Source organism: Scyliorhinus torazame, chromosome 1 (genome assembly GCF_047496885.1).
Source record: "Scyliorhinus torazame isolate Kashiwa2021f chromosome 1, sScyTor2.1, whole genome shotgun sequence".
Lineage (NCBI taxonomy): Eukaryota > Metazoa > Chordata > Chondrichthyes > Carcharhiniformes > Scyliorhinidae > Scyliorhinus > Scyliorhinus torazame.
Genome location: NC_092707.1, coordinates 344,656,130 through 344,676,948, shown reverse-complemented (window position 1 = coordinate 344,676,948; position 20,819 = coordinate 344,656,130). Strand labels below are relative to the sequence as shown.

The 20,819-nt window shown below is 48.9% G+C and overlaps 1 protein-coding gene across 4 annotated transcripts in view; it reads left to right on the top strand.

The window, feature by feature from the left end:
• Positions 1-20,819, top strand: part of hhat (hedgehog acyltransferase) — a 446,467-nt gene that overhangs the window by 110,651 nt on the left and 314,997 nt on the right. For all 4 annotated transcript variants that reach the window (XM_072509767.1, XM_072509760.1, XM_072509778.1 and 1 more), the window contains exon 9: positions 10,708-10,743. In XM_072509767.1, the coding sequence (XP_072365868.1) occupies positions 10,708-10,743 (36 nt within the window). The remainder of the gene's footprint in view (positions 1-10,707; positions 10,744-20,819) is intronic.

The window sequence follows — 20,819 nt, the reverse complement described above, 5'->3', positions numbered from 1 at the left end:
TTGCGAAATGCATGGAGACGGTGAGGAAGGAGATGAGGGAGGTTTTGAGTGTGCTGGTGGAGGAGGCGGTTTCCCCGGTGAGGACGGAGGTGGCGAGCGCAGTGACGGAAGTGCGAGAGCAAGGGGAGGCGCTGAAGGAAGTGGAGGAGATGTTATTGCAGCACGGTGATCAACTTGCCTCTCTGGGGAAAGAGATGCGGAAGGTGATGGATACTAACAAGGATCTGCGAGGAAAAATGGAAGACCTGGAAAACAGATCCAGGCGACAGAATTTGAGGATTGTGGGGCTGCCCGAAGGAGTTGAAGGACCGAAGCCGACTGAGTATTTTGCCGCGATGTTGGCAAAACTATTGGGGGAGGGGGAGGATCTCTACCGATATGAACTGGATCGGGCTCATCGGTCGTGGAGGCCTGTACCAAAGGCGAGTGAGCCGCCAAGGGCAGTGACTCTGTGCTTCCGTAGGTACAGGGTGAAGGAGAAGGTCCTGAGCTGGGCCAAGCAGAAGCGGGTGGTGCAGTGGGCTGGAGCTGGTATACGTGTATACCAGGACTTTACGGTGGAGCAGGCGAGGAGACGGGCTGCCTTCAACCGGGTGAAGAGGGCACTGTACATTAGCAAGGTGCGGTGCGGCATTGTATATCCAGCGAAGCTGAGGGTGACTTACAAGTTCAGGGACTTTTATTTTGGAACGGCGGAAGCAGCGGAGGAGTTTGCGAAAGCAGAAGGACTGTGGCAGAACTGACAAATTGAGGAATGGCCATGTGTCGATGTAACCTCATGACTGTATTTTCTTTTTTATATCACTGCGCGCGGGTGTAGAGACTAAAGGAGCCAATGTGGTATATATTTGGACAAGGGAAGGGACGGAGTTCTTTGGGGTGTAGGTGGATATGTGGGGTTTGTGTGCTAAAAGGGGATCTTTGGGCTTTCCTAGGGCCGGGCAAGTGGGAAAGGGACCTGGTCGGGGGCCTCCATGCTGGCCGGTTTAAGCCGGCCAGTGAATGGGAGTGAGGTGGGGGGAGGGGCTGCGGCCATCGGAGCCTGGCAGAACAGGGTCCGAGTGGTCTAGCCAGGGTGGAAGGTTGGGGGGAAGGAACCGAGGTTGGGAGGAGGAGTTTTACAAGAGGCAGTGGACGGGAGGAGCTGGAGACCTGGGGGGAGGGGGGTGGGGGGGTGGGGAGCTGTGTAAGATTAAGGGTGACTACGGGTGATCCCTGATTCCTTTTTGTCATTTGTTTATGTAAACATGCGGGTTGAGGTTTGGGGGTTGGTGGGTAGATGGGATCGTTATTATGGGGACTGACATATCTTGCTGATTATTGTTTATTGTTGATGGATGTAAACGTGGGAGAAAATGTGAAAAAGGAGGAGAATAAAAAAAAATAAAAATAAAGATAAATTGGGCATCCTTGAAATAAGGAGAGTAAGGCTATGGATTGACTTGAAGGTGAAAACAAAAATCCTAGTCAATTCTCTGAAACAGGAAACCATGGACAGAGATGGTGGCCAATGTGGATGTTGGGGTGGAATTCTCTCACTTTGAGACCAAGCGTGGTGGTGGGCAGCACCGGTGGAGCCTGTCCCACTAGCCAGACTGGCAGGTTCTCACATCAAATTCAACGCCTGAAAACTCATTAATTATGTAGAGGCGCATTTCCATTCGGCTTCCTTGTTGCTGATTCATCCGCCTGCCCTCAGCTGATGGGATTCAAAGGTCACGGAGCCACATTTAAATCCCGGTCCAGCACACTCGTAGCGCAGTCTCCAACCCACCCGTCTTCACTGGACTGTGCAGGATGTCAGCAACCCAGAGGGAAAAGGGGAGCAGCCTCAATTGTTCCTCAATTCAATCTAACCACCTCCCCCCACCCCACTGAGCCCATCACCTGCAAGGTGCCCATGCCCCACTTGGACCTCTTCCACCACATCTGGAGTCTTCATGGAAACCCCTTCCAGTAAACTATGTGGTATCCTCTTGACCCTCTTATTTATAAGATTTTCCTGTAACCTTGTCAGGTTCGAGCTTCCCTCCCCTTGGTTATTCCCTTTGCCTTCCATTGTTCGTCGTCTTCATCCACCTCTTTGCTCCTCTGTTTGCCATTATTAGCCAACCCCCCGAATCCTCTCTCTTCTCTCACGCCACACCTGGTCAAAGTACAAACCCATGTTGCGGTGGCTACATGAGTCCCACAGCACAGTGCTGTCCTGATAGACACTGTTATGTTACATCACGGGGGAAGGTGAGCCCCATACTCTACAACCCCAGGCGTAGTACTGTTCCGAGATGGTAACACAGAGGGGCCCATGGGTCCAGCAGTATAGTGATGAGCTCGGCATGGAGATGGAGGTAGGAAGCTGTCTTCCCTGCCAGGGCGGCGGACAATGCAACAGGAACAACATCGCACAATGGCAGAATGTTGTTGTACTCCCCTCGAAGTCTCTGGTGAACTGAGAACCGCCTTGTGCACGCCACTCTTTCGTAATTGGGTGTTGATTCCGATTGATTTCCCACTGATGTGATGCAAGATTGGAAAGCCTGTTGGGACACCAACAGGCAGTTGTTTTAATGAGCAAGGATGATCAGTCCTGACCCCCCTGGGGCTTCCCCACTGTGCAAGCAGCTTGCCATTGGCCACGAGCAGGATCAAAGTTAATGGCAATTTGCATGGTTTGTTTGTCTGACCGTCGTCGGGGAACCCACGGAGGTTTGGGGGGTGGGGGTGCAATAAGTTGTGGGCAGCTTTAGCCCATTCAATTCTTAATGTGGCAATTGGAGATTGTGACATCAGCCAGGGAAGAAAATGAAAAAGTAAAACTGAACATCATGGGAAATATGCAAACCCTTTGCTGGTGGCTAAAATTGGTAAAGGGTAGCACATGATTGTTGAAAGGGGGAGCCAAGAAGTAGGCTTCAATGAAGTTACTGTGAAAAGCCCCTAGAAATGAATTGTATCATACACTTCTGTGGTGTAACAGGGATTTTGAATTGATTTGATTTGATTTATTGTCATATGTACCGAAGTACAGTGAAAAGTATTTTTCTGTGGCCGAGGGAACGTACACAATATGTACATAGTAGACAAAAGGAATAATCAACAGAGAACATTGACAAATGGTACATCGACAAACAGTGATTGGTTACAGTGCGGACCAAGGGGCCAAACAAAGCAAATACATGAGCAAGAGCAGCATAGGGCATCGTGAATGGTCTTCTTACAGGGAACAGATCAGTCTGAGGGGGAGTCATTGAGGAGTCTTGTAGCTGTGGGGAAGAAGCCGTTCCTATGTCTGGATGCGGGTCTTCAGACGTCTGTGCCTTCTGCCTGATGGAAGGGTCTGGAAGAAGGCAATGCCTGGGTGGGAGGAATCTCTGATAATGCTGTCTGCCTTCCTGAGGCAGCGGGAGGTGTAGACAGAATCAATATGGGGATGGCAAGCTTGTGTGATGCATTGGGCTGAGTTCACCACACTCTGCAGTTTCTTGCGATCTTGGACCAAGCAGTTGCCATTCCAAACTGTGATGCAGCTGGATAGGATGCTCTCTATCGTACATCTGTAGAAGTTTGTGAGAGTCGATGCAGACATGCCACATTTCTTTAGCTTCCGTCGGAAGTAGAGACGTTGTTGGGATTTCTTGACTGTTGCATCAACGTGTGTGGACCAGGACAGACTGTTGGTGATGGTGACCCCCAGGAACTTAAAGCTATCGACCAAAAGTGCTTTTTGGCACCTCATTGGAAGGCTTTGATCCGGGCTTGCTGAGGGAGATAGCATCGTATTTCTGAGGGAATTATATGCTTTAGGACTTGAGCAAGAAATCAAATTTTGGTATGGGGAGTTATTTGAACAGGGTAAATAGGATTGAGATGTGGTGACCATGGGATAGAGAAGCGATGACAAGAAGCTGGATTGATGCTTGCTTGTTTCTAGTTGATCAGAATTGTGTTGCTGCATTGTAATATAAATAGGTTCTTCTGCTGCAGTCTGAATTGCATGGCCCATTAGTTCTATGAAATGTTTAGCATAACATTTCAGTTTGAAGATGTGTGCCCCTGTTTAGTTGCAGAAGTCTGCTGATTTTATTTTTTCAATTCAAATAATTATGGGCTCATATCTATTACCACAGAAGTGTGTTGCTGAAAAAAGAGACATGCTGTTCAAGTTTTTTTGTCTTCATTCATCGGGTGGGAGTTTTGCCTGCAGAGAACAGGTCACTGCTTATGTCGCTTCTAATAATTGAGCAACATTGTGAGCCCAGCTTAAATTGGCTGTTAGTGTAATTTTTCGCACACATGCATTATATCCCCCAATTGTGGAATCACATCCCGTGTTAGATATTGGCCGGAATTTTCCGGCTGTTCACTGGCGGGAGCGCACCCCATCCACGGGTTTCCTGTTGGCGTGGGATGGCTTCAATGGGAATTCCCATTGACAACAGCAGGAAGAGAGAGTTCCACTGCCAGCAAACCATGTGTCACCTCCCCTGCAAAGAAACATGTGCCTGGAAAGCAGGGGAATCTCGCCCGTTATGTTCTGAGTTTTGCAAGCAAGGGCTGGATGAACACTCTGTGCTGGATTCTCCAGTTTGACGCCGTAATCGAGCCCGGCGCCGCTCCGGCGATTCTCTGGGCACTGAAAATCAGCGTGATTGCGAAGTACGCCATGCCGCCGGGGGGCCATTGTCAGAGGCCCGCACAGCAATCCTCCACTCCCGACTGGCTGAGTTCCCGACGGCGTGGAACTAACCACCTATTGCCAGTCGGGATGCTCGCGAGGCAGCTGCAGACTCAGTCCGCGGCCGCTCTGGTCGGGGGCGGGCGGATCGGAGACCGGGGGGGGGGGGGGGGGGGGGCCTTACAGGCGGCCGGGAATTTAATGTGCGGGGTTGAGGCTTGGGCGCGCGGCCGATCGGGGGTGTCTCTTTCTTCGGTTTGGCTCCGCGGTCCGAGTCCGCCATGGAGCACGCGCGGCCTCTGAGCCAGAAGTGCGGGAGCCTGTATCTGCAGCAAAAGCTGCGAGATTCACTCCGGGTCCCTGCTAGCCCCCTGCAGGGCTATGAATTTGTTTAACTTTTTTACAGAAATTTCAGGAGTAAAACCCCACCGTTTTTACGCCAGTGTGGGGACATAGTCTCAATATTGGAGAATCCAGCCCTTTCCCTTTAATTGGGTGGGCATGTGTTGGGTGCATGAAAAGCTCATTGCTATCCTAACCACCCTGTCATCTCACTTAACTCAGGGGTGGGAAGATCTGCCTTCCTGCCTCCAGGCCAATTGAGAACCTTAAGTGGCCAATTCAGGGCCACTTAAGGCCTCAGCTTGCTCCTGTTGGTAAGGCCTGCCTATGGTCGGGGGGGGTGGTGTCACAGTGTCCAGCGCCGCCACGCTCGGCCGAGATCCGTTCCACTGGGGGGCTTCTGCCAGGAGTGGGGGATGATCAGGAGGTGGGTTATGGGGTCGGGATGGGCGGGTACGCAGTCCAGCACGGCCGGCGCCATCTTTTCTGGCGTGACCAGTGCGTGTGTGGGGGGTGTAGGCATGCGTGGCTGCAGCTTGTCAGCCCATGTGCAGCACGGGACCCAGCAATTCTCCAACTGTTTTCCGTGCGTTCCACGGGTATCTCACTTGGCGCCGGTGCTAGTCCCTTAACTGTAGCGGAATTGGTGAGGGTTTTGCGCCGATTTTCCCGTTGTGGAACGGCACGGATCCTCCTTTGGCACCGGCACTTAGCCTTAAGAAAGGAGAATCCCATAAGCAACTGTGTTGTACTCGCCAGATAGTGCCCCAGAAACCTATCCACTAATGTCACCCATCGAGGTGTGTTTCTGCGCTGGTGGAAGGTGGGGGTGATAGCTATGATGTCTCGCCAATTGTCTCCTCAGAGCTCTCCTCCGAGATGACCTCTTGTGCGGCGGGAGAGGGGGGGGTAACAACTCTAGATGGCCTGGCCCCAGCAGATGGAGATCCTGCGAGACAACGGACATGTGGTCAGTGAGAGGGTAGGATCATTTTGTCTGACATGAACTACTCACTTGAGACAGGTCATCAGGGTGAAGGGGCAGTGGATCCTCGCCTCTGTGGCGCGGGCCAACCTTGCTCTGGGTGACTATGACGAATGTGATATAAAATAGTTACTTTAGAGATATTAGTTACTGTAATGTAGAGATAGGCCAGTCTCATTCTGGTGAGTTCACAGACAAAGGATTTCAGACCGCATGGCAAAGCAAGGAGGAGGTGTGTCCACCAAAGGAGGAGAAAAGGATGCTGGGTAATAGGGGCCAAAGGAAGGGATTGGAAGTGAGCCAATCAGAATGTCTGACTAGGTCAGGAGGGGTATAGGATGACCTATGGGAATCGTGTATGTGAAACTTGATACCATTTGAATTGATTTGCAGAGATCCCTTTGTCTCTTTGTTCATTCGCTTTCCGGGGTGTAGGAGACTGGATGTGTCTTTTGCCTCTGTGAAATGAATCAAGCTTGCAAGCTAAATAAAATAACTAATGCTGTACCTGCAAATCCATCTCGACTTTTATTGAGGCCAGACTGACGGGTAAAGAAATTTGGGATTTGTCAACTGCTCTCTCCTCCGTCAATCCCACGATCTCCAGGGCCCATTCCTCAAAAGGGGTGAGGAGTTGGATCTCTGGTACTCCGTCCCTCTCCATATTGGCCCTTTCCTTTTTATTATGCGCTATCTTCTCCTGTGGGGACAAAGAGAGGGCACTGTCAGCCGCATGCTTGATGGGTCAGGGGGTCTATAGCAGGTGGCATGTGTTGGCACTGGAACTGGACATGAAGGGGTTGTGCTGGTGGATGCTATGGGGTGCTGAGGAACAAGCCTGAAGAGTGGTGTGGGGAGGGTGCGCGGTGACAGTCAGTGATCTGTGGGGGTGGGGTTTGGGAATTTGAGGGCCGCAGGCGGAACTGATGCCAGGAAAGAGGTGGAAACTTACTCTTGCAGCTCAGTGGAGGTCATTGGTCTTCCGACATTGGATGGCCGTCCTCCTGGTCATACTGCCTGCACTGACAACCTCTTCCACTGCCTCCCAGGCGCCATTGCTGACCTGCTGCTGGTCCTCTGAACCACCTCGGGGGAACAGGATGTCCTGTCTCTCCTCCACAACGTCAGGAAGCCTGCCTAGGTTGGCATTGCCAAAGCAGAGTATGTCTGCGCACTGCCATGCTTGTGTGTTGACTGGGAGTGAGTGATGAGGAAGCATTTAAAAGGAGCTCCCCTTTTTAGCAGTGAGACGGTGAAGCACCAATGAGGCAGACAGCGAGACAGCCAATAATGGCAAGGCTCATGTAGGAGCTCATTTTCGGCACTTAAGTGCCGTTAAATACGGGCCGTGATCTTGCCAAGGAACCCCTCGGAGTCCCTCGCGCCCACACAAACCCCATTATACTCCTGTTAACCCGCCTGAAAAAAGCCTTCGGGATAAGCACGGGGAGGCACTGGAACAGGAACAAAAACCTTGGGAGCACCGTCATTTTGATTGACTGCACCCTACCCGCCAAGGACAGCGGCAATGAGTCCAACCTCTTGAACTCCTACTCCATTTGCTCCACCAGCCTTGTAAAGTTAAGCCTATGCAGGGCCCTCCAACTCCTGGCCACCTGGACCCCCTCCAGATTGAACATAATCCCAGGTATTAGTCAGACACTTTTATCCTGACAGTAAGGTCCAGGATTTATTTAGCATGTAATAGTATTTAATGGTTCCAGGGAACCGGGATTGTAGAAAAGATTTCACTTATTAACAATGCCATTGATTTTACTGTTTTGAGGAGTGAAAGGACAGAATTGTGCAATTTGAACAAAAATAAATTGAAATAGTTAATTCAGTCACTAACAAAAATGATTCTAAGTTGATCTAGTCACAGAATGTAGAGGCATGAGAATTAGGCAACGGTGTCCCCATCATATAACAACAGTAATGAACATTTTTTGATTTGTGAGTAATATCAAATTGTTAAATTAGTTTTCCTAATTTCTGGTAGTGAAGACATTGCTTAAAAAGAACAACTTGAGCATTGATTAAATTATATTGGTCTAATTTCACTTAATTCCACCAATAAAGCCCAGTTAATGTTTAATTGACTCCTTTTGAAAGAAAGCGGGCTACATTCTCTGTCCCGCCGTGCCAGATTTGTGGTTCAGCACGCTGGCGGGATGCTCCGTTTCGCCGGCTGGTCAATGGGGTTTCCCATTATGGGGCAGCTCCACGCCATTAGGGAACCCCCGGGCCGTTGGCAAAACGGAGAATTCCCTCGGCGGAGAATCCAGCCCAGAATATTTGGTTTCCCCATTAGTTTAACTATTTCAGTGTTGAAATATTGCAATAAAAATAGCAGAATAAACAGTGTTTCCATTTATGAAATATGTATTCCCAAATTTATGTCAATAGAACAGTAAAATATTTACAGTTAGATACCTTTTCCCTTCATTTTACAGGATATGGGCATCCCTGGATGTACCAGAATTTATTATCCATCCCTAATTACCTCTTGAGAAGGTGGTGGTGAGTTGCCTTCTTGAACCTCTGCAGTCCATTTGGTGTAACTGCACCCACAGTATACACCCAAGATTTTGACCCAGCGACAGTGATATATTTCCAATGGTGGGGCTCCCAGGTATCTGCAGCTCTTGTCCTTCTATATGGCAGTGACTAGGGGTTTGAAAGGTGCTGCCTGTAGTGGCATCATGGTTGTGTTGTAATTCATCGACTGACCACTAGGAGCCTCACTAGTATATAAGTGAATGTTAAGAGTCAGGAGATGGCAGACTGGCTGGAGAAATCTGGAGAGAGAGGTTGCGCGTGCAAGATCATACTGTTATTCATCTGTTGTTTTGTATATAGTTTACCCACAGTTAGTGTTAATAAATTGCGTATTGCTTTAGCTACAAGTGTTCTTGTAATATAAATTAGACCATCCGACAAGAACTTTACACTGCCTCAGGAACTTGGTGAGTTCCTGCAGTTCATAGATGGCACACACTGCTGCCATTGTTTATTGTGGTGGAGGGAGTGAGTGTTTGTGGAAGGGGGAGCAATCAAGCGGGATGGTGTCAAGTTTCTTGAGTGTTGTTGGAGCTGCACTCATTCCAGGCAAGTGGAGAATATTCCATCACACTCCTGACTTGTCCCTTGCAGATGGTGGACATGCTTTGGGGAGTCGGGAGGTGAGTTACTTGCTGCAGGATTCCTAGCTTCTGACCCTCTCTGGTAGCTACGCTGTTTATATGGCTAGTTCAGTTCAGTTTATGGGCAATAGTAACCTCGAGGTGTCGATAGTGGGGAATTCGGTGACGGTAATGCCATTAAATGTCAAAAGACCTGTGTGGCATGAATGTTACTTGCCACTTGTCAACCCAGGCCTGGATTTTATCCAGGTCTTGCTGCATTTAGACATTAACTGCTTCAATATCTGCAGAGTCGAGGTACTTAACATTGTGTAGTCATTAGCGAACATCCCCACTTCCGACCTTATGATGGCCGAAAAGTCATTGATGAAGCAACTGAACATGATTGGGCCGTGGAAACTACCCTGAGGAATCCTGTAGTGATATCCTGGAGCTGAGATAATTGACCTCCACCACCACAACCATCTTTGTGCTAGGTATGACTAATCAGCGGAAGGTTTTCCCTCCTTATTCCCAGAACTCCAATTTTGCTAGAGTTCCTTGATGTCATACTCGGTCAAATGCTGCCTTGGTGCCAACTGCAATCACTCTCTCCTTACCTCTGGCATTCAGCTCTTTAGTCCATGTTTGAATCAGGCCGTTATGAGGTCAGGAGCTGAGTGACCCTGGCAGAATCCAAATGAATTGTCTGTGAACAGGTTATTGCTGAGTACGTTCCGCTTGATAGCGCTGTTGATGACCCCTTTCATCATTTCTCTGATGGTCAAGAGTAGACTGATGGGGTGGTAATTTGCCAGGTTGGATTTGTCCTGTTGCTTGTGTACCATTTCCCACATTGCTGGGTGATTCCCATGTTGTAACTATTGGAACAGCTTGGCTAGGGGCGGGGCAAGTTCTGGAGCACAAATCTTTAATACTATTTCTGGAACATTGTCAGGGCCCATGGCCTTTGCAGTATTCAGTATCTTCAGCCGTTTCTTGACATCACGTGGAGTGAATTGAATTGGTTGAGGATTGACGTCTGTGATGCTGGGGACCTCTGGAGGAGACCGAGACGGATAATCCACTCCGCACTTCTGAGTGAAGATTGTTACGAATACCTCCGCCTTATCGATAGCACAGTGGTTAGCACTGTTTTTTCACAGCGCCAGAGGCCCGGGTTCAATCCCTGGTTTGGGTCACTGTCTGTGTGGAGTCTGTACGCTCTCCACGTGTCTGTGTAGGTTTCCACTGGATGCTCCGGTTTCCTCCCTCAAGTCCCAAAAGAGTGCTGTTTGGTGAATTGGACAGTCTAAATTCTCTTTCTGTGTACCCGAACAGGCACCGGAATGTGGCGACTGGGAGATCTTCACAGTAACTTCATTGCAGTGTTAATGTAAGCCTACTTGTGACACTAATAAAGATTCTTCTTATTATTGCACTGGTGTGCTGGGCTCCTCCATCATTGAGGTTGGGGATATTTGCGGAGCCTCCTCCTCCAGTGAGTTGTTTAATTGTCCACTCTTGAAGCTCATGTTCTTGTTTGGATTTATTTTAATTAAAACTCTTATGTTTCCCTTTAGGGAGTTTGATGTTGGTTTACACCGTTGGCTGGTGAGGTAAAGTGCATCATTTTTTAATTTACCATTTCCAAGTCATGATAGGATGACATGCCTCTTTCTGTGCTGTACAGCTTTATGATTCTGTGCCTCGAAGTTGGTAAATTATGTTTCTGTGACTGCACTGTTCTTTTGGTGAATCCTGAGGATTCAAGATTTCTTGCGTCAGCCATTTTATTATAATTTCATCTGACTCAATGTGATGCTCAAATAATTCCTAATATATGACAGTCACTAACTCAAAGTGTACTTTTCAGTCAGTTGCTTGCTAAACAGCACATAGGAACCCTTGGGGCATAGCGTCGGATGCAATTCTTTATTAAATAAAGTAATTAATTTAATTAAATGCAATTTTGTAGACTATGTAAATATATTTTCAGTATTTCTGTGATTAAGCTAAGATACGCACATTTATTTTTTAAATTGCAAACTTGCTTGCCAAGAAGTTTTCTCTGATGTATGGTTTTAGGGCAGGTCACTGACCATAGTTCCCACTGCACTGAGATTAAATTGACTTGAGTCCATTGGTTTACACTGACCTGTTATGACAGCACATTCCTGCAGGGTTGCACGTTGATACTTTGGCCTGTGTTTCAGTACTGATGTTGTCTTTTCCTGTTGAGATATTTGTCAGCTGATTTTCTGCAATCCAGAGAGATGGGTTTTATTTGAAGTCCTAAATTTATCCTTGTAAAAGGAATGCAAGGTTTGCAGCAATTGAATTTCTGACCTTTATTTGAGAATTGCTCACGGAAAACCAGATTGTTTAGGTTATCTGTGTTTTATGCAAGTTCTTACACTCTTGAAAATTACATTTTAAAGGCTAGACATTTATTATTTCTGGTGTCAAGGAGAGTGCTCACAGATCGTTTGCTTACATTGTTGAGTATTTATCTTCACATGTTAAGATTTTTTCTGTCCTCCCCCCCCCCCCCCCCCCCCCACCACACACACACATTTCGCTCATGGATTGTGTATGCAAGAGAGTAAGTAGGTGAATTACCAATAATCTCTTGAGGAATCAGCAGGAGCAATTCAAGACTCCTTGAAGACTCTGCTTTTAATTTGCTCTCCTTTCTGGATCTTGGCTTCCGTTCAGCATCTCCCAATAGCAGCATTTGACACATGAACTGAGGTACCAAACCTTCTTTGCATTTTTTGGTAGTACCATATTTTGATACTGCAATCAATTTTGTCAAAGTAGCAACATCAATCCTCCCCCCCCACCCCACCAGCAGCCAGGCTTTGTACTTTCTGCCTCACGACAAGCTAACCAAAACCCTATTTTCCTGAAAAACACTCAGGAAAGGTTCAGAAAGATGCTTCTGCAGCCAGATCTGCTGGAGCAAGGAGGGGCATCATTCCTTGTCTCAAAGCTAACACAGCCCTGATTTTGTTTTTTCAGCACTTTCAGTCTGTAATGGGGACCACCAGCCACATCTCCAAGTCTGTAGTTATCATCTGCATTAAGCATTTGACAGTGTTCTAGATTCTAATGTGACCTTCCTCACAGCTCCGCAATCTGTAGGAGAGTTTGCTGCGTGTTTACTTTGTATGCAGGACTTGATTGACTACATGTGGCCATTAAGGCATCAGAACATGAACCAACATTTGACAACACAAAATGTTACCATATCAATGTCCCATCGATTACAGAAACACCACCATACACTACCAAGTCTACACAAAGTGCCCATGAAGCTACCATTAGGCTTTTTTTGTCAGAAACATGGCCACCCCTTGATCTTCAAACTTAAGAGGAACACATGATTAAACTGCTCAAGTTGAGGTTTGTATGTCAGAGCCACACTGAATGTGGGAGGGGAGATGGAGGGCTCCTTGCAATATTCTCCAGATATAGATCATAATTTTACCATGCCATTGGTGGTCTTGGAGGCAGGAATGCTGGCAAAATGGTGCAGGAAAGCGTCAGGGGACTACCCGTTAGCTTGCTGCCATTCTGCTTTACTAGGTCGGGAAACATGGGAGATGAGCTGCCGAGCAGGAGCTCAATTGAACTACCTGAGTGGTCAATTAAATGGTACTTCCTACATCCACGGGCATTTTGCATGTGTCAGGGGGGTGAGGTGGGGAGTGCCTCTGCCATGTGGCGAGACAGTTCAATGAAACCTGTCATTTCCCAGTAAGATGTCTTACAACACCAGGTCATTTTCCCAGCCACCTTCGTTCCAGAAATCAGTTAAGTGAACATTCTCTGAACTACTGCTAAAGAAATTATATCCTTTTTTTAATTAAACACCAAGAAACACCACACTATCTATTGGGACAATTCGGGGCCTCAGCGGGGAACTTCCCACCGAGTCCGCACATAGTCTCGTTTCCTGCACTGGGGAGCTCTGCACACTGAAACTCCTCAGCGCAGAAAGAGATTGGGACCCCATTTTTAAATGGTGCCCTGATCTCTCGACCCATATGATGTGACCCCCGAACCCCTCAAAGACCTAACTCACTGATACAGGGGTCCTGTGCCCCCCCCCCTCCCCACCCCACCCCGTCTCACCCCACATGGGCAAGGCACTCCCAGGCCCGATCCTTGCCATGGGACAAATGCTGGCCTGCACCTTGCCATTGCCAGCCTGGCACCATGGCAGTGCCCCACCAATGGGCAATGCCACCTTGACAGCGCAAGGGTGGCACTCAGGTGGCATTGGCAGTGGCAGGATGCCACCCTGCCCAGAGGGCACCACCTGGTAACCTCCAATTTCCTGGGAGACCCCCTTCAAGTGCCGTTCAGTCTGGTCCCTGGTTATGGTGAAGGGGGTAGATCCCAGGGCCTCGGTAGATCCAGAAAGTGCATATTAGAGTGAGACTAGCTGTCTCACTCTAATCTGCAGATTTTCCACATTGTGATCTTGTCCACAATGGGTGGGATTCAGATTGCCAGACCGCATTATAATCTCGCAAGGCTTGGCGAGCCGGGTAGGTCCCGGATGAGGGACCTCCGGGCATCTACTGGCCACACCGCCTTTCAGACGCATTGCAGCCAGTAGATGGCGCCCTAACATTCTATTTGCCTTCCTAATCACTTGCTGCGCCTGCATACCAATGTTTTGGGACCAGTTCTGGGGGAGGTTACACCTGGTCAGGACCTGGACTGATGTCCTTGGGGCGGTACTTACTAGAGCGGTTGGAGAGGGTTTAAACCAATATGGCAGAGGGGGTGGGAACCTGTGTAAGGATTCAGAGCAGGGGGAATCAAGAACAAGAGCAAAAGACAGAAAGGAGAATAAGAAAAGTGATAGGCAGAGAAATCAAGGGCCTGTATCAGATAAAAACACTCAAAGAAATAGTAGGGAAGGCACAGGATATGTTAAAAGGACTAGCCTTCGGGTTTTGTACCTGAACGCGCGGAGCATTCAAAATAAAATTGATGAAATAGTTGCGCAGATAGATGTAAGTTGGGATTACATAGACATGGCTCCAATGTGACCAAGGATGGGAACTTAACATTGAGGGGTTGTGGTAATACCAGGTATTGCAGTACCTGAGAGGTGGATGACTATTGGCTAGACCTAGGAGTCTACCATTGGCTAATGTACAGAGCTCCGCCCTGAGAGGCGGAGCATAAGAACCAATGCCATCCCAGCAGCCTTCACGTTCTGTATCAAAGCTGCTAGGAACAGTTCTAGCTGATTAAAGCCTATTAGTTATGACTCACCTTTTCTCGAGAGTAATTGATTGCACATCAATTTAATCAGCTATTACTTCAGTCGAAAGGATGGATCTCCGCATCAAGCCGGAGTGCCTTCAGCTCAGCCCCCACGCAGACAACTCCGCTGCTATCTTCAAGCATTGGCTGGCGTGTTTTAAGGGCTACCTCGACACGGCCGCCGACACCCCCACGGAAAGGCAGAAAATGCACCTTCTACGCTCGCGGGTCAGCCCTGGGATCTACCCTCTGATCGAGGAGGCGGCGAACTATGCTGCACCTATCGAGCTGCTAGAAGGACATTACATCCGTCCGCTGAACCAGGTCTACGCCCGTCACCTGCTGGCAACTGGAAGGCAAAGCCCTGAAGAAACACAGGAAGACTTCTATCGGGCACTGCTGGTGCTGGGCCGAAACTCTGGCTGCCCACCAGTTTCGGGCAACGAGCACACGGAACTTTTAATTAGGGATGCTTTCATGGCAGGTATGACTTCCCCCGACATCCGCCGAAGGCTCCTTGAAATGGACACACTGGAACTCACTGAGGCACGGGCCCTGGCGGGGTCCATGGACGTTACGTATAAAAACGCGCTGGCTTTTGCTCCCGGACGCGCGGCGCCCCCCTGGGCTGCGTGGCACACCGTCGCGGCAGCCCCCCAGACTTTGCCGCTAACCCCGCAAGCCTGCGCGGCGAGACAGCCCGCTATCGCTGCCGGCCAACGCTGTTTCTTCTGCGGGCAGGCGAATCATCCCCGCCCGCGCTGCCCGGCCCGCACCACCACCTGTAACGGGTGTGGCAAGACAGGCCACTATGTCGGGGTCTGCCAGGCCCGCGTCGTGGCCGTGGTCCCGGCCGTCCAAGGCCCACCGCCGCCCTCCTATCCCCAGGCCGCGTGCGACCCACGGCCGTGGCCATTTTGCCCCACCCAGCCACCACGCTAGACGGGTCGGCGCTGCCATTTTGTCCCTCGCCGCCGCCATCTTCAGCATCCCCGGACTCCATGTGCGACCCGTGGCTGACGCCATCTTGGATGGGGTCTCAGGCCCCCAGCACAGCCGACTACACGCTGCCCGACCAGAACTCTCCTTTACTGCAGCTGGCCTCCGTAACCCTGGACGAGAGTCAGCCCCTGAAGCTAGCGAAAGCCACGACAACGATCGCCATCAACGGCCACGTGACATCGTGCCTGATCGACTCCGGTAGCACGGAAAGCTTTGAGCACGGTAAGGCTGTTCTCTTGTCACCCATCCCGTAAACCAAAGGATCTCCCTGGCCTCCGGGTCACACGTGGTGGAGATAAAGGGGTTCTGCCTAGCAAACCTCACTGTCCAAGGCAGGGAATTCCGCAATTTCCGCCTGTACGTTCTGCCGCACCTCTGCGCAGCCACCCTTCTTGGGCTGGATTTCCAGTGCCATCTGCAAAGCCTGACCTTTAAATTTGGCGGCCCTATACCCCCCTTACTGTCTGCGGCCTCGCGACCCGAAAGGTCGACCCGCCTTCCCTGTTTGCGAACCTCACCCCGGATTGCAAACCCGTCGCCACCAGGAGCAGACGGTACAGTGTCCAGGACCGGACCTTCATCAGGTCAGAGGTCCAAATGCTGCTGAAGGAAGGGGTCATCAAAACGAGCAATAGCCCCTGGCGGGCTCAAGTAGTGGTGGTGAAGACCGGGGAGAAACATAAGACCATAAGACATAGGAGCAGAAGTAAGGCCGTTCGGCCCATCGAGTCCACTCCACCATTCAATCATGGCTGATTTCAACTCCATTTACCCGCTCTCTCTCCATAGCCCTTAATTCCTTGAGAAATCAAGAATTTATCAACTTCTGTCTTAAAGACACTCAACATCCCGGCCTCCACCGCCCTCTGTGGCAATGAATTCCACAGACCCACCACTCTCTGGCTGAAGAAATTTCTCCTCATCTCTGTTCTAAAGTGACTCCCTTTTATTCTAAGGCTGTGCCCCTGGGTCCTAGTCTCCCCGGCTAATGGAAACAACTTCCCTACATCCACCCTATCTAAGCTATTCATTATCTTGTAAGTTTCTATTAGATCTCCCCTCAACCTCCTAAACTCCAATGAATATAATCCCAGGATCCTCAGACGTTCATCGTATGTTAGGCCTACCATTCCTGGGATCATCCGTGTGAATCCCCGTTGGACCCGCTCCAGTGCCAGTATGTCCTTCCTGAGGTGTGGGGCCCAAAATTGCTCACAGTATTCTAAATGGCGCCTAACTAGTGCTTTATAAAGCTTCAGAAGTACATCCCTGCTTTTATTTTCCAAGCCTCTTGAAATAAATGACAACATTGCATTTGCTTTCTTAATTACGGACTCAACCTGCAAGTTTACCTTTAGAGAATCCTGGACTAGGACTCCCAAGTCCCTTTGCACTTCAGCATTATAAATTTTGTCACCGTTTAGAAAATAGTCCATGCCTCTATTCTTTTTTCCAAAGTGCAAGACCTCGCACTTGCCCACGTTGAATTTCATCAGCCATTTCTTGGACCACTCTCCTAAACTATCTAAATCTTTCTGCAGCCTCCCAACCTCCTCCATACTACCTGCCCCTCCACCTATCTTTGTATCATCGGCAAACTTAGCCAGAATGCCCCCAGTCCCGTCATCTAGATCGTTAATATATAAAGAGAACAGCTGTGGCCCCAACACTGAACCCTGCGGGACACCACTCGTCACCGGTTGCCATCCCGAAAAAGAACCTTTTATCCCAACTCTCTGCCTTCTGCCTGACAGCCAATCGTCAATCCATGTTAGTACCTTGCCTCGAATACCATGGGCCCTTATTTTACTCAGCAGTCTCCCGTGAGGCACCTTATCAAAGGCCTTTTGGAACAAAGAACAAAGAACAAAGAAATGTACAGCACAGGAACAGGCCCTTCGGCCCTCCAAGCCCGTGCCGACCATACTGCCCGACTAAACTACAATCTTCTACACTTCCTGGGTCCGTATCCTTCTATTCCCATCCTATTCATATATTTGTCAAGATGCCCCTTAAATGTCCCTATCGTCCCTGCCTCCACTACCTCCTCCGGTAGTGAGTTCCAGGCACCCACTACCCTCTGCGTAAAAAACTTGCCTCGTACATCTACTCTAAACTTTGCCCCTCTCACCTTAAACCTATGCCCCCTAGTAATTGACCCCTCTACCCTGGGGAAAAGCCTCTGACTATCCACTCTGTCTATGCCCCTCATAATTTTGTATACCTCTATCAGGTCGCCCCTCAACCTCCTTCGTTCCAGTGAGAACAAACCGAGTTTATTCAATCGCTCCTCATAGCTTATGCCCTCCATACCAGGCAACATTCTGGTAAATCTCTTCTGCACCCTCTCTAAAGCCTCCACATCCTTCTGGTAGTGTGGCGACCAGAATTGAACACTATACTCCAAGTGTGGCCTAACTAAGGTTCTATACAGCTGCAACATGACTTGCCAATTCTTATACTCAATGCCCCGGCCAATGAAGGCAAGCATGCCGTATGCCTTCTTGACTACCTTCTCCACCTGTGTAGCCCCTTTCAGTGATCTGTGGACCTGTACTCCTAGATCTCTTTGACTTTCAATACTCTTGAGGGTTCTACCATTCACTGTATATTCCCTACCTGCATTAGCCCTTCCAAAATGCATTACCTCACATTTGTCCAGGTTAAACTCCATCTGCCATCTCTCCGCCCAAGTCTCCAGACAATCTAAATCCTGCTGTATCCTCAGACAGTCCTCATCGCTATCCGCAATTCCACCAACCTTTGTGTCGTCTGCAAACTTACTAATCAGACCAGTTACATTTTCCTCCAAATCATTTATATATACTACAAAGAGCAAAGGTCCCAGCACTGATCCCTGTGGAACACCACTGGTCACAGCCCTCCAATTAGAAAAGCATCCCTTCATTGCTACCCTCTGCCTTCTATGGCCTAGCCAGTTCTGTATCCACCTTGCCAGTTCACCCCTGATCCCGTGTGACTTCACCTTTTGTACTAGTCTACCATGAGGGACCTTGTCAAAGGCCTTACTGAAGTCCATATAGACAACATCTACTGCCCTACCTGCATCAATCATCTTAGTGACCTCCTCGAAAAACTCTATCAAGTTAGTGAGACACGACCTCCCCTTCACAAAACCGTGCTGCCTCTCACTAATACGTCCATTTGCTTCCAAATGGGAGTAGATCCTGTCTCGAAGAATTCTCTCCAGTAATTTCCCTACCACTGAAGTAAGGCTCACCGGCCTGTAGTTCCCGGGATTATCCCTGCCACCCTTCTTAAACAGAGGAACAACATTGGCTATTCTCCAGTCCTCCGGGACATCCCCTGAAGACAGCGAGGATCCAAAGATTTCTGTCAAGGCCTCAGCAATTTCCTCTCCAGCCTCCTTCAGTATTCTGGGGTAGATCCCATCCGGCCCTGGGGACTTATCTACCTTAATATTTTTTAAGACACCCAACACCTCGTCTTTTTGGATCACAATGTGACCCAGGCTATCTACACCCCCTTCTCCAGACTCAACATCTACCAATTCCATCTCTTTGGTGAATACTGATGCAAAGTATTCATTTAGTACCTCGCCCATTTCCTCTGGCTCCACACATAGATTCCCTTGCCTATCCTTCAGTGGGCCAACCCTTTCCCTGGCTACCCTCTTGCTTTTTATGTAAGTGTAAAAAGCCTTGGGATTTTCCTTAACCCTATTTGTCAATGACTTTTCATGACCCCTTCTAGCCCTCCTGACTCCTTGCTTAAGTTCCTTCCTACTTTCCTTATATGCCACACAGGCTTCGTCTGTTCCCAGCCTTTTAGCCCTGACAAATGCCTCCTTTTTCTTTTTGACGAGGCCTACAATATCACTCGTCATCCAAGGTTCCCGAAAATTGCCGTATTTATCTTTCTTCCTCACAGGAACATGCCTGTCCTGTATTCCTTTCAACTGACACTTGAAAGCCTCCCACATGTCAGATGTTGATTTGCCCTCAAACATCCGCCCCCAATCTATGTTCTTCAGTTCCCGCCTAATATTGTTATAATTAGCCTTCCCCCAATTTAGCACATTCATCCTCGGACCACTCTTATCCTTGTCCACCAGTACTTTAAAACTTACTGAATTGTGGTCACTGTTACCGAAATGCTCCCCTACTGAAACATCTACCACCTGGCCGGGCTCATTCCCCAATACCAGGTCCAGTACCGCCCCTTCCCTAGTTGGACTGTTTACATATTGTTTTAAGAAGCCCTCCTGGATGCTCCTTACAAACTCTGCCCCGTCTAAGCCCCTGGCACTAAGTGAGTCCCAGTCAATATTGGGGAAGTTGAAGTCTCCCATCACCACAACCCTGTTGTTTTTACTCTTTTCCAAAATCTGTCTACCTATCTGCTCCTCTATCTCCCGCTGGCTGTTGGGAGGCCTGTAGTATACCCCCAACATTGTGACTGCACCCTTCTTATTCCTGATCTCTACCCATATAGCCTCACTGCCCTCTGAGGTGCCCTCTCGCTGTATAGCTGTGATAATCTCCTGAACAAGTAGCGCAACTCCGCCTCCCCTTTTACATCCCCCTCTATCCCGCCTGAAACATCTAAATCCTGGAACGTTTAGCTGCCAATCCTGCCCTTCCCTCAACCAGGTCTCTGTAATGGCAACAACATCATAGTTCCAAGTAGTAATCCAAGCTCTAAGTTCATCTGCCTTACCCGTAATGCTCCTTGCATTAAAACATATGCACTTCAGGCCACCAGACCCGCTGTGTTCAGCAACTTCTCCCCGTCTGCGCTGCCTCAGAGCCACACTGTCAAGATAGATAACATCCATTGGCTCTCCTTGGTCTAACCTATTTGTTATCTCTTCAAAGAACTCGAACAGGTTTGTCAGGCATGACCTCCCCTTACTAAATCCATGGTGACTTGTCCTAATCCGACCCTGCACTTCCAAGAATTTAGAAATCTCATCCTTAACAATGGATTCTAGAATCTTGCCAACAACCGAGGTTAGGCTAATTGGCCAATAATTTTCCATCTTTTTCCTTGTTCCCTTCTTGAACAGGGGGGTTACAACAGCGATTTTCCAATCCTCTGGGACTTTCCCTGACTCCAGTGACTTTTGAAAGATCATAACTAACGCCTCCACTATTTCTTCAGCTATTTCCTTTAGAACTCTAGGATGTAGCCCATCTGGGCCTGGAGATTTATCAATTTTTAGACCTCTTAGTTTCTCTAGCTCTTTCTCCTTTGTGATGGCTACCATATTCAACTCTGCCCCCTGACTCTCCGGAATTGTTGGGATATTACTCATGTCTTCTACTGTGAAGACTGACGCAAAGTACTTATTCAGTTCCTCAGCTATTTCCTTGTCTCCCATCACTAGATTACCAGCGTCATTTTGGAGCGGCCCAATGTC